General features: G+C 38.0%; 1 protein-coding gene across 5 annotated transcripts in view; it reads left to right on the top strand.

Annotated features, from left to right (window-relative positions):
- LOC134664441 (uncharacterized) overlaps positions 1-6,551 on the top strand; it is a 220,111-nt gene extending 213,560 nt beyond the window's left edge. For 3 of the 5 annotated variants that reach the window (XM_063521098.1, XM_063521099.1, XM_063521100.1), the window contains one exon: positions 201-419. In XM_063521098.1, the coding sequence (XP_063377168.1) occupies positions 201-286 (86 nt within the window). In that variant the 3' untranslated portion in view covers positions 287-419. Of the gene's footprint in view, positions 1-200 lie in introns of all 5 variants that reach the window. The other 2 variants (XM_063521095.1, XM_063521097.1) reach the window with 2 other exon arrangements.
- Positions 6,552-16,815: the final 10,264 nt, after the last annotated feature.

The raw sequence follows: 16,815 nt of genomic DNA, 5'->3' as shown, positions 1-16,815 counted from the left end.
AGTTTCTAATCTAGTTTCCATGCAATAGGCGACCCACCCAATGTTAAGACCTTCACCAAAATTAGGACCCATTGTAGACACCCACATAAAGTGTCCATGACATGTTCCCCGGCCCCTCTCGAGTGTGGCTCCCAGCAAACTCCCGGTCCTAATGTCACTCGTGTGTACAATGGTTAAGCCTTTCATCTCCTTGTTCGCAGTACGCCAGGAGAACGAGCGTATGATGCACGACGTCCTCCAGCTCCCGCCTGGAAATCGCACCCAGTTGTCGGGGGCATTGCGCTGACGCCGCGCTACTCGCCGAAGCCGCGGCTGGACAACGTGCGCCCCGCCGCCGCCCCACCAGAGGAACCCGAACCTGATCAGCCCGACGCTGACTCTGACGCTCCCGAGGCCCACGCCGAGGCCCTCGTCCACTCCCTTAGCCCGCCAACCCTTAGAGAAAATAGCAGCGCTTCGGTGAGCCAAGGCCTAGCGGGCCTCACGTGAGTCCCGACCCCGGTCTCCGGTCTCCGCTTCGGCCTGCTCCAGACCCGTGTCTGTTCTAGTGTTGAAACGAATTGTGAACGCACAAAACTGCCAGTGGCAACCAAATGCGCCGAGCTGTGACACGAATGTGAACAGAGAGAATTATATGTTACTCGACTTAAGCATACACGTTAGTTACTTGTTCGTGAATTGAAAGTGATGGAAGATGTAGGTAGATAATGTGAAATTGTGAATAAATTAGTAAAGAATGCAATGTTGTTTGTTGAATTGTATCAGGATAGGATTTAAAAGACAATGTCAATAATCTACGATAGAATAAATCGCAGATTGTCTAAAATGTTAGATGTTAGTATATTTTGTGCCAGAGGGAGAAATTTAATTAGAAGAGAAACTGCTTAATTGGTAAAAAAGGAAAGGTGTGATGCGAATAATTAAATAAAAATTATAATTATTTATACCTAATTCTGTTTTGAGAATGTGACGATGAGTTAAGTGTACAGTTTCACCCTCGTCAAATGTTCCTGCCACTTCCACAGTGTTTTTGGAACGCCGGTTTTGTTAGATACACGTAATCATTGAATGTTAACGGCCTGTGTAAGCTGCTAACGAGGACTGTCTAGAGAAACGACCATTACTCAAAGGTTAGCGGATCAATGGGATCAATTACTGTAATTATTAAACTTTTAAACAGATTAAATTTCTTTCTTTGGCAGTACTTGTTTTAAGGATACTGAACATTGAACGATCCCTATTTACGACAAATGTTACAAATAAAAAGAGTCGTAATGCCCTGTATGTATAGCGATAAATATTTTAATATTATTACTATATAACTGTACCCATACAACATAGTTGTTACCCGGTCGTTTATAGGGAAGGGCTGTACTAAATAATTATAGATATATTGTTATTTAATTATGCAAATCATAAATACCTGAACCTTTGTCACAGCACCAGCTCAATAATTATTTACATTCGACTATATGAATGATATTAATCGTAACTCATCAATTTCATACACAGAAGCTTTATTATGTAACTTAACTGTTAAAATATGTAGTTATGCTATTTGAGTTACATAATGAAGCTCAGGGTACAGATACTGGGGGTTTTGAATACATTTTATATGGAGACTTCTATTTTCTATCGGTCACTATTCTATTACTAAACTTAATGCTTACTATCTCCCGTCCAAGAGTAGGCTGTGCTTTGCCGAACTCACTCTGATTTAATTTTGTGAGCGTCGTGGCTTTTTGTAAAAATAGTTTTTTTTAGTTTTTATTTAATACGTCTGCTAATTAATACTGAATTGTCAGATAAAGCATTAGTCACGTCTTTAGCACTTCTTATACTGCTAAGGTCGTTTTATACAAACATACTGACAATCTCATTATGCTGAAAAGGCATAGTATTATATTGTTTCTGATTTTGTGAAGAACAAGAAGTTGTTACTCAAGTTTTTTTTTTTAAACTTGCCAAACATTTCATTTTTAACGCATAGCTAAATGCGAAATTTGTTGTTGTTTAGTGATTTTTAAATGTGTTGATGATCAAATATGTAGAGACATGCTTAAAATTCTCGATAATGGTACTAATCTTCGACATCCTTTTTAATCTTTGACATACCCTTTTATCAAAATCCCCACTAGATGTTACCACTAATGTTATAATATCGTAAGTAATTATAATGAATTACTTTGATACTGATCACCCTAAGGATTTAGACGGAACGAGCTTTCAACACTGTGCTTAAGCTGTTAAACATAAGAGCTTTTTATAAGGATACTACGATGTAGATGTTGTAGATAATTAATAATTATGCAACGAGGATTCGGAACAGATGACAGTAAAGTGGATACATAAAACTTCTATTTCCGCAGTACATACAAGTATTGGGGTAATAAATAAATATTAACCGTACATTAAAAGGGTAACTTGGTTAAGATTTTTAAATACGTACTCCACAGTGTTATTTATTTAATACAAAGTCTAAACCGTTCACATCTTGATTATTGTAATACCATCTCTGTTATTATGACTTGAAAGAAATGTTATATATGTTTCATTTTATTCCTGCCATTCATTTTGTGTCTATTTCCACTTACTGCTCTAATATATTGAAAAACAAACTTGTATCTAGTTAAATTAAAAGAACAATATAAGAGCGGGCTTGAAAATAGCAGAATCAGAGCGCACGGCCCAGTGGTTCCATCGCAATTCCAACTAACTTGAATGCGCCCATGCAAGTTAGTACGTTACTATTCTGTCGGTATTGCGTCATAGCTCCATCTTACAGACGTTGTCGATTCCACCTATTTTCGATTATATTACGATGCACTCGGATGTTCAATAAAATGTACAGGTAGGACGGGGAAAGTATTTCATTTTACGCAGTGTTGCGCAAATCAATAGTTGTTAGAGATTCCAAACATATTCGAACTTAATACCAGCACGTTTGTTTTTTTTTATTAATATTTATGCATTGTTTAGCTAGGACGGGAGGAAATTACACACCCTAATATTATTTTAACACCTGCTAATAGAGTATAATTCAAAAATAATTCATAAATAAAAGAGGGAATAAGTACCTACTGCTTTTTCAAAGTAATTTTGTTTCGTGAATCAGTTTAGTTTAACGCCTAATATATTTGCAGGTAAGTACATACTTTAAACGCTTGATAATTTGTTCATCTAACTTAACGACCCAACGTAATTAATTTTAGGTATATTCCGCTTCAATGATGGCTAACCCTTAAATCCCATGACGAAACCCAAAACTGTCGACCTTAATTGATGTAAATTCATCAATCATTAAATCAATATAAAGCTCGCAGGGCTGTACAGTAATTTGATTATTGCCCTAGGGGCCTAGGAGATTAAAGTCACTGATAAAAATACGTGTAAATTTTTAAACTACCTGAGGTTACCTAAACCCAGCAGTTAGTTTCTGACAATCACTTGCCATAATGTTTTATTTAACTCCTATCTACAGAATCTTAAGCTTTTAAGCCTAAATGTAGTTATGAATTGAGGTTAAATCACATTAACGATATAAATCAGGAAGCGTGTCTCAACTTATGGCCGTCTTATAATGAGCGCGGTAAAGCTCTCACGACCCACCTCTTGACGGAAATTCTCGCTTACATTTGTAACATTCCAGTCGCTTGCCAAGAGTGTGGAGAAATCGGATACTAAGACAAACTAGGACAAGTGAGTTTTCTGATAACGCTCATCATGGATATCGAAATCACATTTTAACCTAAACAGAACCCGGGTTCAATTCCCGCTTCGGCCACCGACCGGCGGACTTGGTAACTTTCTTTATTGTATGTTATCCATTTCTATCTATATCACATTTTAGGTGCATAAGTTTATTCATGAATCCTATTCGCCAGCGCTTGCGTACCTAATAAAAATATTGGAATGTTGAAACAGCAAGCATCTAAAAAATCCGTACGCTCAATGGTTGGGCCATTCAAATGCTCAGGTAAACAATGGAAACGGTGGCTTCGAAATTCTGAACAGTTATTGCTGACACAGATTCGATTATTTGAATCTATGGGGCTTGACTCAGATTTTTAGTCTACTCTACTTAGTCAAAACTTTCAGTTATTATAAGCCTGTCTGCTGTTATATATAGGTACCCGGATCCGTCCCTAAGATGACTCAACATTTTTGTGATTTAGCTTTACCTACATACAGTTTATAGTTTAGATTCTTACTTACAATTGTAATTGAAATTTCATTACTCTTATTAGATAGAGATACAGGGTTCCAGTTCATTCCAAAAATACTCATAAAAGGAATCTAGTCACGACTAAAACTCTTAAGCTCAGAAACTCCTAAAACTGAGTCTTGTTCTTCTTTGATATCGACACATAAGATTCGAGTTTGTAACAATAGTAACAATTATGTGTAATCGGAGATCGCCTGAGCATTAGATTCGTTTGTGTGTGGAATGACACCCTGCCAAGTAAATATGTACACTGTGTTTAAATTGTTTAAGTTCAAAATACTCCAGAGAGTGTACGTGTGTTGGGCGGACGGTGTTCCTATAAACTGTTCCTGTTCAGTACCTACTTACTTACCTATCTAAATCATAGTCCTGGATTTTTTTTGTACCTTAAGAATTGAAAGACAATACTTAATGTTTTCTTTAATCTCAATTCGGACTACCACAGCACATTATCTATTTAAGTACTTAACTGGCTATAATTTTCGAGTTCTCTCATCAAAAGCTAGGGAAGTATGAAGACGCAACGAAGAATTTCAGGCACGTTCGTGCACGATAATGTAATTTTATTGCGAAATGCAAGCTGGAGTTATGCAGGCTTACATTTTGACCTGGAAAATCTGTAATCGGTTTCAAACCGTTAAAATGGGCCGTGTGCTAACCACTTGTGGCGGGTCGCAATGATATTGTAACAAAATTATAATTATAGGTATGTTGTTAATCACGTTAGTAAATCTACTTAGGTACTCATAATTAAGGATTATATTTATTTTTGGTTTGAGTTTAAATATTATTAAAATTTAAAGATATATATTGATTTTGTAATTGGAACTATTGGAAGCTGTATAACGTTTTATCTACGCAGGTAGAGATACATTTTGTACATGTAATAATCTAAGTATCCATGTATCTTCATAGAAATGGGTATGTGTGCAAAGCAGCTAGATAAGCATACAATAAGAGATGAGATTTAGAGACATGATACCATGCATGATCATCCCCTCCTAAATCTAAGCAAAGCATCCAACGCGCCTTCATAAATTTCGACCAAAATCCTTTCCTAGTGTTCTTATCGACGTCTGGAGTAGCACGGAATAAATATTGTAAAACATTGTTTTAGTAAAATATAATCGCGCATCGCATGTCGTATGAATATTTGAGATATACCGTGGACATACCTACATAAATAATGAGTATATATATATATTGCTCCTAATGCAAATCTGTAATTTGCTCAAACTCAAACCATGTAAGTTTTCTTTCACATCACTTTCTTTCTTATTATTATTTATTTATATGCTTTGGGTAGGCGGGAAAGAGTCATACCCCTTAACCACTTACTTTTTTTAAGTAGGTACTAATTTTTACCTAAAGGAAATTGTACAATATCATTGCGGCACCTGCATTTCCTCGTACTGTACTCGCCAGGCCGCACGCACAGCACTGCGGCTGAGGCTTGTGTTAGATGTTACTAGTGTAAGAAGTAGTTATGTTATATGTGAGAGCAAGTATATGTATGTATAATATAGTAAAATGCGTCTCGCATCCGAGTGATTCTACCAGTTCTTAAAACATGAGTTTATGCCATGCGCTTTGCTGCGTTTTTAATAAAGGTCTGCATGTACATATGGTGGGTTTAAAGCATAAAGTGCCGTTTTATCAGATGTCAGTAAGGACTATTTCTATTTAATATTACAGACAATACGAAGAACAATTCTTTGTAAGTAACACATTTTGTGATATTAAGATGGTACCAAAAGTAACACTTAACTTTAACTGTCTTCCTGAACAAGTGACCACTGAGCAAGCGTTGTGTAATTAATGACGGCCCGATTCTAACTTTAAGATACGTCAACTAATAGGTCTAGAAACGATATGGATTAGATATGTCAGTGTCAAATGTGACGTTTCTTCAAACAAATACGTCAGTTCTATTAATTGACGTATCTTAAAGTTCGAATCCGGCAGTTACTCTATTTTTTGTGCCTGATAGATGTCATTTAAACAACTGTTGCTGCTGCTGCGTACAATGGCAACCAGTGCAAACCAACACCCAATCCGCGGCGCTCCAATATTATCGTTTTCAATCCAATCGCAATACAGATGTAGTGCATAATTATTGTTTTCCTTCGTATTTTCTCGGAAAGGTTCGTATTTGCCATGCCACTTCAGTCAACCTCAGTCCTTTTTGTACCGAGACTGACTGAAGTATCAAGACACATTCGTGCATTTCCGTAAAAATACGAAGCAAAATAATTATGCACTACATCTGTATTTTAAAGGCACATTCAGGATTTTATATATATATTTTGGGAATATTAACAAATCCGCTGCACGGCAAATATATTTTGGAGATTTATAATATGTTGAATGTTACATCAAGACACATACTCGTACACACATTTGCAAATAAATAACCCTTTTTAAGCCAAACTTTACTGTAACAAGTGCACCTAATTGAATATCTCCTCCTTCCTCCTCGCGTTATCCCGGCATTTTGCCACGGCTCATGGGAGCCTGGGGTCCGCTTGACAACTAATCCCAGGATTTGACGTAGGCACTACACTGAGAGAAAAGTACAACAAAAACACACTTAGAATTACAAAAATAAACTTAATCCGGGGACAAGGAGAGTTAACTAATAGGAACAAATTGACTTTTGCAATTTCTATTAGTTCTTGCAATTTCTATTATCTGTTTGTTGAAATTATATTTGGGATTACTGAGCTGTTTGTAGAAATAAATAAACTTTACAGAAATAGTGAGACGTCCATAATTATTACTAAAACTTCATTTTTCCCCCAGTACAGAACTGTTTTTTAATTCCTGGTGATGATTTTTCTCTCAGTGTAGCTTTTACGAAAGCGACTGCCGTCTGACCTTCCAACACAGAGGGGATACTAGGCCTTATTGGGATTAGTCCGGTTTCCTCACGATGTATTCCTTCACCGAAAAGCGACTGGCAAATATCAATTGATATTTATAGAATAGAATAGAATAGAAATGGTTTATTTGGTGTTGAAATACATGCTTAACCTATAATATTCTAGTACAAGACATCAAAATGGATGCCAATCAGCATATGCCGATGACTAATGTCCTTAGCCATGGCGCTGGTTTTCAGTATATAAGTTCCGAAAAACTCATTGGTACGAGCCGGGGTTTGAACCCGCGACCTCCGGATTGAAAGTTGCACGCTCTTACCGCTAGGCCACCAGCGCTTAAACTAATTGAATATCTATTTGTACAAAATTAAAACGGTTATTATAATGAGGCCCTACTTGGTAGAATCGCTCATCCCTCCCCTCCTCGTGTGATACAATAAGTTCGTGTTCAAAATATTTTTAATTGTGACGTTATCTATGAAAAGGGACCTTATTGTCAATGGCCCTTACGCCATTATTAACGATGCTCTGATATAAATACAATGCCGCGCGACGCTGTGCGGCGTAAGCGCCATCGACAATAAGGTCCCTTTTCATAGATAATGCCCCATTTGGGTAGACATTACAGGAGACATATTCAGGTATTATAAATGTGATACCAATTTTATTAGCAGCTCAATCTACGAACTAACATTGAAATCGAGCTGCTATTATATTTCTAAAATCTGAATTCGTCTCTTCGCTACGGCGCAATTGTCAATGCATTTTTAATTTCAAACTAGAGATCAATTCCAAATAATTATATTAAACAAGACCTATTAATGTAATTAGTGTTAGAGCAAGAATACAAAGAATTTTATAGTTGTTTGTTGTAAATGTCAGTTTTAATTAATCTATTTTACAAAAAAAATGTTTAATAAAATATCTTTATAAATATTGTGTTTATGTCATTTACCTTTACCGACCATGAAACGTATGTTTCGTGCCCTATATCTGCGATAGTAGGGTTATCCGCAGATGGTCTAGAACGCAAAATGACTAGTGTGTCGTTTTGCCTAAATAGCAATTAGTCTACATCGCAAACGGTCTAGAACGCAAAATGCCCGAATTATTTTTTCCGTTTTATTTTAACTTTAGAGGGCTCCTATTCTTTGCTGTGTGGCCTTCGGCCATTTGAAGATACCTAACGAACCTAACCTATTTATATTTACCTATGTAATATAAAAAGTATGTGATATAAAAAGTGGGCATTTTGCGTTCTAGACCGTTTGTGATGTAGACTAATTTCGATTTAGGCAAAACAACATACTAGTCAGTCATTTTGCGTTCTAGACCATCTGCGGATAACCCCGATAGTAGAGTGTAGGTTGAGTTAAACAAACAGGTGGCCACTGACGAGCCTTCTGACAGTCCAAATTGCGTGGCTGCAATCCAAAATCGGTCCGTGAATGTCAAAAACGTACAATGTTTAATATTAGGATGCCGTCCATTTGGATGAAGCCATTGTAACGGCATCCATTTAGAAGGCTCGTCAGTGTGGCCTGGCCTATATAACCGCAAAAATCGAAGTTCGCAAATTGCGGGCATTTTTCTCTGTCACTCTAATTACGCCTTCATTGGAGAAAAAGAGAAAGATCCCCGTAATTTGCGAATTTCGGTTTTTGCGGTAGCCCCTCAGAGTGAACACACGGCCCGATTCCAACTTTAGGATACGTCAAATATTTCGACTACATACGATATGGATTAGATATGTCAGTGTCAAAAGTGACGTTTCTACAAACAAAAAATGTCACTTTTTGACACTGACATATTTAATCCATATCGTATCTAGTCGAAATATTTGACGTACCTTAAAGTTGGAATCGGGCCAACAATCTTTTTAGGGTTCCGTACCCAAAGGGTAAAACGGGACCCTATTACTAAGACTCCGCTGTCCGTCCGTCTGTCACCAGGCTGTATCTCACGAACCGTGATAGCTAGACAGTTGAAATTTTCACAGATAATGTTGCCGCTATAACAAAAAATACTAAAAAGTACGGAACCCTCGGTGGGCGAGTCCGACTCGCACTTGTCCGGTTTTTTTTCATCACGCCAACGCGAGGAAAATACCAAATGTAAATCAAAACATGACAAATCAATGTAATATTAACTCACATTATAGACGGGTCTAACGCGAATTATATTCAATTACCTTTATTAAAATATTATAAATCAATGTAATATTTGTACCTACTTAATTAAAAACCATATTTCTTTTTAATTCAAATTCTCATCAGTTTTTGACGAATAAAGATAGCCCTTACGAGCTGGTGCGCTGAAAACATAATTAATTACAGGTTTCGTACATACGCCACTTTGAAGTATGTCGGCGCGATTCGGGAAATGAATTACAGATTCACTAGATATGAAATAGTAAAGCTATGTGACATTCCACGGCAAAAGATACCATTGCCCCGGCAGAATATTGGAGCGGCGTTAATAATAGCGTAAGCGCCACCCGCCATACCTTTTGCCGTGGAACATCACATATCTTTACTATTTCATATCTAGTGAATCTCTAATTCATTTCCCGAATCGCGCCGCGTGTAAGGGCATTTTCATGTAACTTGCACTTTAAAGCGCGACTTAATTCGTGATTCAGTAACGTACCGTTACATTCCTGACAAAATGTATGGTATTTGACATTGACCGTCAGTTTTGTAACGATTGCTAACCGGCCGTTAAAGGTGCACTGTTAAGTGAAAATGCCCGTAATGTTTTATCACTTGTAGCAAGGTTAATCCGCGTAGGGTGCAGGTGGGCCACAAAGGCCCGCGCGGCACAAGTCGGGGAGAAAAGGCGGCTCACAAAAGGTCTGGCTCGCATTCCTCCCGCGGCGCGCTCTCAACTATGCTATGCGGGTGACGCATACAACCTTCAACATTAACAATTTATGTCGAAACAACTTGCCAGTAAATTAGTGTCCCATTGGTTAGGAGGCATTTATCACTGAAACTAGCTGCGTAATTACAAGATTACTTACTATTATTTTGCGAGTATTGGGCGACTTTAGTTATATTACAAGAGCAGCCGACGCAACGGAGCCACGCCGTTTTGTCGTCTAAATAGTGTTTAGTTTTAAGTTTATAAAATACATATGTATGTTAGTCTGTAAGGTATTTGTAATATGGGCCTTGTTGCCTGAATTAAATATCTAAATAAATAAAATAAATAAAAATATTGATAACTGTTGTCGTGTAATTGGTAAGTAGCAAAGTTTTAGGACCGGTGAATAAAATATACAGGGTGGCTAAAAAATAACTGCATTCCCGTTGCCAGGGTGGTTTTGAGATTATACTGAGCAACTTTTACTATGGGACCAACCCCGAAATCGCGAACCTACTAATTCCTACTAGTAGTGCAGCTGCAGTCAGAAATGGAATGTTACCATTAGTCATTTTTAGTGTGACAGCGGCATGGCGCTGTACAGATGTAGTGCATAATTATTTTCCTTCGTATTTTGACGGAAACGGCGCGATTCGGCAAACGAATTAGATTATTGACTATTATTGAGTCGGGGCAATGGTACCTTTTACCGTGGAACGTCACATATCTTTACTATTTCATATCTAGTGAATGTCTAATTCATTTCCCGAATCGCACCGCTAGATATTCACTAGATATGAAATAGTAAAGATATGTGACGTTCCACGGCAAAAGGTACCCTTGCCCCGGCTGAATATTGGAGCGGGGTTAATAATAGCGTAAGCGCCAGACGCCATAAGGAACCTTTTGCCGTGGAACGTTACGTATCTTTACTATTTCATATCTAGTGAATGTCTAAATCATTTCCCGAATCGCGCCGTCAGACTCGTTACAAAAAGTACCGAGGTTGATTGAAGTAGCATTACAAATACGAACGTTTCCGAGAAAATACGAAAGAAAACAATTATGCACCACTCCTGTAAGTACATACAGCCTGCGGCCAAACATTGAGGATGTACCTACCTACTTTTAGATAAAAAATTTATTGACTCAAAAAAAACATAATATTAACAGTACATGTACCTGCAGATCCACAGCGCAGGCTTCGTCACCATACAGATAGCTCATCCACCACAGCAGGTTTCGTCAAAATAACGTGTATACTTTCACCTACCTACGCTACCTACTTACTGCCGGATTCGAACTTTAAGATACGTCAAAGATCTAGAAACGATATGGATTAGATGTGTCAGTGTCAAAAGTGACGTATTTGTTTGAAGAAACGTCACATTTGACATCTAATTCATATCGTTTCTAGATCTATTAATTGACGTATCTTAAATTTAGAATCGGGTCGTTAGCTATCCTACGTGAACGAGCTACGTTTTGAATGATTAACTTGTATCGAAACGTTGTCTACTTAATTGAATACACGAGTAAATTTGGCTGCCTACATTTAATTACCTTGGTATTTAACTTCCAGCTTCCTGAACGCTTGATTAACTTTTAAAGCAAAAATTAAAATCTACACGCAAAAACAAAGTTAAATCCGGCCCGTGGATACGGATTAACGTAGTTGAACATTTATAATCTTTATTACTTTGTGCTTAGGCCGTGTAATTAATAATAATTAAATCCCTGGCATCCCATTTCTGTTGTCGCCATCACTCAAAACGTTTTCGCCGGGTAAAGAGTAACCACCTTATTCATAAACGTCTACTAATCGTTTGTCCCTTTCCATCATACTTATACGTCGGAAAGGGACAAACGATTATTATCGGCTAGTCAACTTTAGTAGACTTTTATGAATAAGGGGGTAAAAGGCTGCAAGAATTATTCAGACAGGGCAACGCTCTTTCAAAGAAGACCCAGAGAAATCGGCCAAGTGCAAGTCAGAGTCGTATTGCATGTCGGCTGGATTACGTACTAGGTGAATGAATTTATTACAACAAGAAAAGCGCTGGCAGCCTAGCGGTAAGAGCGTGCGACTTTCAATCCGGAGGTCGCGGGTTCTGAACCCCGGCTTGTATTTTACCCAATGAGTTTTCGGAACTTATGTACCAAATATCATTTGATATTTACCAGTCGCTTTTGGCGCAGAGAAGCGCTGGTGGCCTAGCGGTAAGAACGTGCGACTTTCAATCCGTTGGTCGCGGGTTCTGAACCCCGGCTTGTACCCAATGAGTTTTTCGGAACTTATGTACGACATATCATTTGGTATTTACCAGTCGCTTTTCGGTGAAGGAAAACACCGTGAGGGAACCAGACCAATCCCAATAATGCCTAGTTTCCCCTCTGGGTTGGAAGGTCAGATGGCACTAGCTTTCGTAAAAACTAGTGCCTACATTCTTAGGATTAGTTGTTGTCAATGCTCGCATGAGCCTTGCGAAATGCCGGGATAAAGCGATGAAGAAGAATAATGATTTTTTTTGCAACGAACTAGAATAATTAAAGTCTGACTATTTATAGCTCAAAAATAACCCCATTACTAAGCTGGCCCATTTTCTCCTGTACCATAGCAAAAAGCCGGGCAAACGCGATGAAGATGATAATGATCATTTTAATTCTTTTCATTCTGCTGTATGAGAATGGGGTTGGCAACTGTCAAACGTTTGTATAGTTGGCGCCATCATAGCTTGCCCCTTTTTCTATGAGATTTGGCTTAAAGGGCTGGCATCCAGGGTATTAAAAAAACAAAAACCGGGCAAGTGCGAGTCGGACTCGCGCACGAAGGGTTCCGTACCATAATGCAAAAAAAGGCAAAAAAAAACGGTCACCCATCCAAGTACTGACCCCGCCCGACGTTGCTTAAAGGTAGACTTCCGAGCACAGCGGCTCCGGCGACACTAACGCAGCGACACTGACGCGGCGACAGAGCGACAGTATTATGCAGTATGGAAATGTATGAACTTACTTCCGAGCGCAGCGTCACTATCGCAGCGACAGTGGCGCCGCGTCAGTGTCGCTCGGCGATAGCGGCCGTGCTACGTCTGCGCAAGCACTGTCGCGCAGTCGCTGCGATCGTCCGTGGTTTTGAGGCTATGTCAATATTTAAAATATCTAAAAAATGAATAATAAACCGACAAAAGCACCTGAATTTGTCGTCGTTCTCGTTTAAATGCTTTTTTTTTCAAGTTGGTATAAGTTCCTTCGTCTATTCTACTTTTGAAAATTGAATTGGGTAGGCTTCGCTCCATACTGTAAAAGTAACAAAGCAAAAGATCGTGATCCTCCTCTTCTTCTAAAAATATTTTCATAATTGATCGGTTTATCAACTGCGACTGTCGCCGGAGTCGCGCCGCTCGGAAGCGAATCTGCGTCAGTTAACGCTGCGACACTGACGCAGCGGCTCTAACGCTGCGGCCGTTGCGTCAGAGCCGCTTTGCTCGGAAGTCCAGCTTAACTTCGGTAAAAAATCACGTTTGTTGTATGGGAGCCCCACTTAAATCTTTATTTTATTCTGTTTTTAGTATTTGTTGTTATAGCGGCAACAGAAATACATCATCTGTGAAAATTTCAACTGTCTAGCTATCACGGTTCGTGAGATACAGCCTGGTGACAGACGGACGGACGGACGGACAGCGAAGTCTTAGTAATAGGGTCCCGTTTTACCCTTTGGGTACGGAACCCTAAAAAATGGACACTATTCTAGGGATTGACAGGGCAAGCTATGATGGCGCCACCTGCTAAAAACTTCCACCGGGCAACCCCATTAGCCCACTGGCTTCACTTAGTTCACTTACTAATGTTTTAACCAAGATGGGCGTTCTCAAGGGCTTTCGCAACAGTAAACTATTACACAAAGCTTTGAACGATGAACTCTGGAGCTTTTATATGCATTAGTAAATAGACGCGTAAGTCGTACTCGAGATAGGCGCATTATTATTATTAAATTAATTTATTATTAATCCAACAATAACACATTGCAAGCATAAGTTTTTCAAAACTGTTTTAGCTGTTTGTCTGCAGGCAACGTTAGAAGTACGTAATTAAAGTAATCTTATAAATCATTAACTTAAATCATAATTAATTATATTTTCAATTGTGAATACGCCTTACTAAATATTTAAAAGTTAAATATTATTAGGAAACATAATTTAAAAATAAGGCAATGATAGGTAAAAGAAGTAATATTTATGTGTACAAGTAGATACTTAAGAATTTTATAAAACATGACTGGGTATAAAAAATTTAGTATTCCCAGAGGTAACTTTTACTGAACAATTGAGGTAAAAGGATCGTTACTGGTGAGACTTTAAAGCAACCGAATATTAAATGCTAATCTTTAAAAATAAATACTTTAAACGTCCTGTGAATGATTTATTTTGCCATGTCTCTTAAAACTCCCCAGATTACGGTATCACTTTCACCCGCTTAAAAGATATAGAGTGAGCCACTTTCAGCGCACGAGAAATGAAAAATGTAAGTTTAAGACGAAACAGGAGCTGAGTTTTAAATATTTTAGGTAAATATACCCGTCTCGCTAACGGAAGCGGCTCCTAAAACTAGTGCGATAAGGACAAGGCGAAAAATCCCGCGTAAAAATCTCAAAAATCGAGGTTTTGTTCTCGACTGTTTCCTCCTCCAAAACTTAACCAATCTTAACCAAACTTGAAAATCTAAATGATTATTAAATTATCTGTGTCGGACCGTTTTGCTTTTTTGGCTAATTGATATCAGTTTTGAATACTACGCCTCTCATCGCAGCATAGTCAATTAGGCCATTTTGGCCATTTTTGAAGGGCTCTAGCGCCTTAAAAAACAAAATATCAAAAACAGCAAAACGGTCCGACACAGATATTGACAATACGAGTATTGATCTGTGTTGAAAAAATCATTGCCTTAGCATTAGCATCAAAACCCACAGAGGAAACAGTCTTGTATGGAGAATTGACCACTCCTGTTGGCTCTTAAGAAGTGTAACATCGTTGTGTCGTACGGTCGTGTGCTGATATCGCGGGTAGTTCACAGTCCACTGATAGATAAGTTCCGCTCCGCCGGCCACCATTGTCGGCCGCTAATGAGCCGCCCGACCACCCTTTATTACTCACTTAATACCCGAAATCCTGATACAACTATTGTTCACGGTTATTCGACGTTTTATAAAAAATGAGAGGTTTGATTTGGTCACTGGAACTATGAGTGTGTTTTAAAAACATGAAATATATTTTGATTAATTTAATGATACATCGCTTTTACATTGATGTATTTACGTGGGTGTGTAAATATGAATATACAGCTACTTTTTTTTGTGGTAAGTCTGATGGAACGGCTGAACAATGAAATATCGCAATTCGGCCTGTCGCATACGAATGCATAGCCAAGTTTTGAAAACGCTACAGATTTTCGAAAGTTGAATGGATCACTCATCAGCATCATACCTAGTCACATACATTACTTGTATTTACATTAGCACCCTTTTGAGTCACAATAATCGCGGTAGTGTTTTCAGTTTAAGATACCCATATTAATATGTAAGTATTTAGCTAAAAAGTATGTTTCTCTAGGTCTCCTCTTGCGCGTAAAGATATATAGATATATACATATAAAGAGTATGTACAAACCTATACCTCTGAGCGTAAGATTATCAAGCTACCTATAAGGATGTCGTTTATTTTACGCGTCCCGTATACGTGCGGGTTAAATTACCATACAAATTGATCGGTTGATTGCTTCTTTGTTTAGTATAAGGGACGAACTAGATCCCTGCAGAATATTAAAAACGATCCCGCGTGTATTTGTGAGTTATTTTCAAACAAATCTCTTTTTGCCGCCTACTTAACAAGGGGTCTTTGACAAACGGCACATACCCGAGACCTCAGAGATTCTTAGGGCTTACCGGGCACATGCGAATCAGCGGCTCAAGCGACCGAGTACCGTAAAACGGGGTGAGTAGGTTTCGCGGAGAGGTGGGTTATGAATGGGGAGAGAAGGTTTGAGAGGGGGGTGAGAAGGGATTTTAAGGCTACTGCTGCAAAAATAATGTATTCCAATTTAAAATGGAGCTATAGTAATACGCATCATAAAAAAAAATCAATCCAACAATCTTCCAAAATCACCTTTGTATGAAAACCCCTCTCGCCCCAAATACGGGGTGAGGTGGGTTTTCCTCTTTATCGTCAAAATGAAATGGAACTACCCAAAATAAAATAAAAACTAAAATGCAAACGTCCGGAACACTTATTATATACACCATTCAGTTTACATATGTATAAATAAAATGTTTTCGAGGTTTGAATTTCAGTTTTGACCCTACTCACCCCATTTTACGGTACCTACCTATTATTTATTAGAAGTTTGACACTATCATGATGAATTATAGTATTTTAATCGCAGTGTAATTTTTCGTTTTCAATTAAATAAATAGAAAATGAGCTGTTGTAATAAAGTCGTAAAAGAAAATATGCATTAAAAAATTCAAGCCACAGATTTAAGAAATTCTTAGGTATCTTACAAAATTAAATCAGAAGGTAAAATTCGATAAACCACAATGACGTCATAAATCAATTCTAAAACATAAAATAGCAAATTCAACATGATATAAATAATATCTAAGTCCCATTTATAAAATATACTTTGACACATTAAAAAATCGGATCGTTTCGCGTTATGCTAATAATTCTAACAACCCACTAAAAAAACACAAAAACGATTTTTATTTTAATGTAGGAATGTTTAATTTTTAAATGGGCTGCTGGGGGGCGGACGCGAAAAACATGGTGCGCGACATAGGCAGAAGGGGGA

The sequence above is a fragment of the Cydia fagiglandana genome, chromosome 5 (genome assembly GCF_963556715.1).
Source record: "Cydia fagiglandana chromosome 5, ilCydFagi1.1, whole genome shotgun sequence".
Lineage (NCBI taxonomy): Eukaryota > Metazoa > Arthropoda > Insecta > Lepidoptera > Tortricidae > Cydia > Cydia fagiglandana.
Note: the sequence above shows the minus strand (reverse complement) of the source record. Positions and strands in the feature narration are given on the sequence as shown.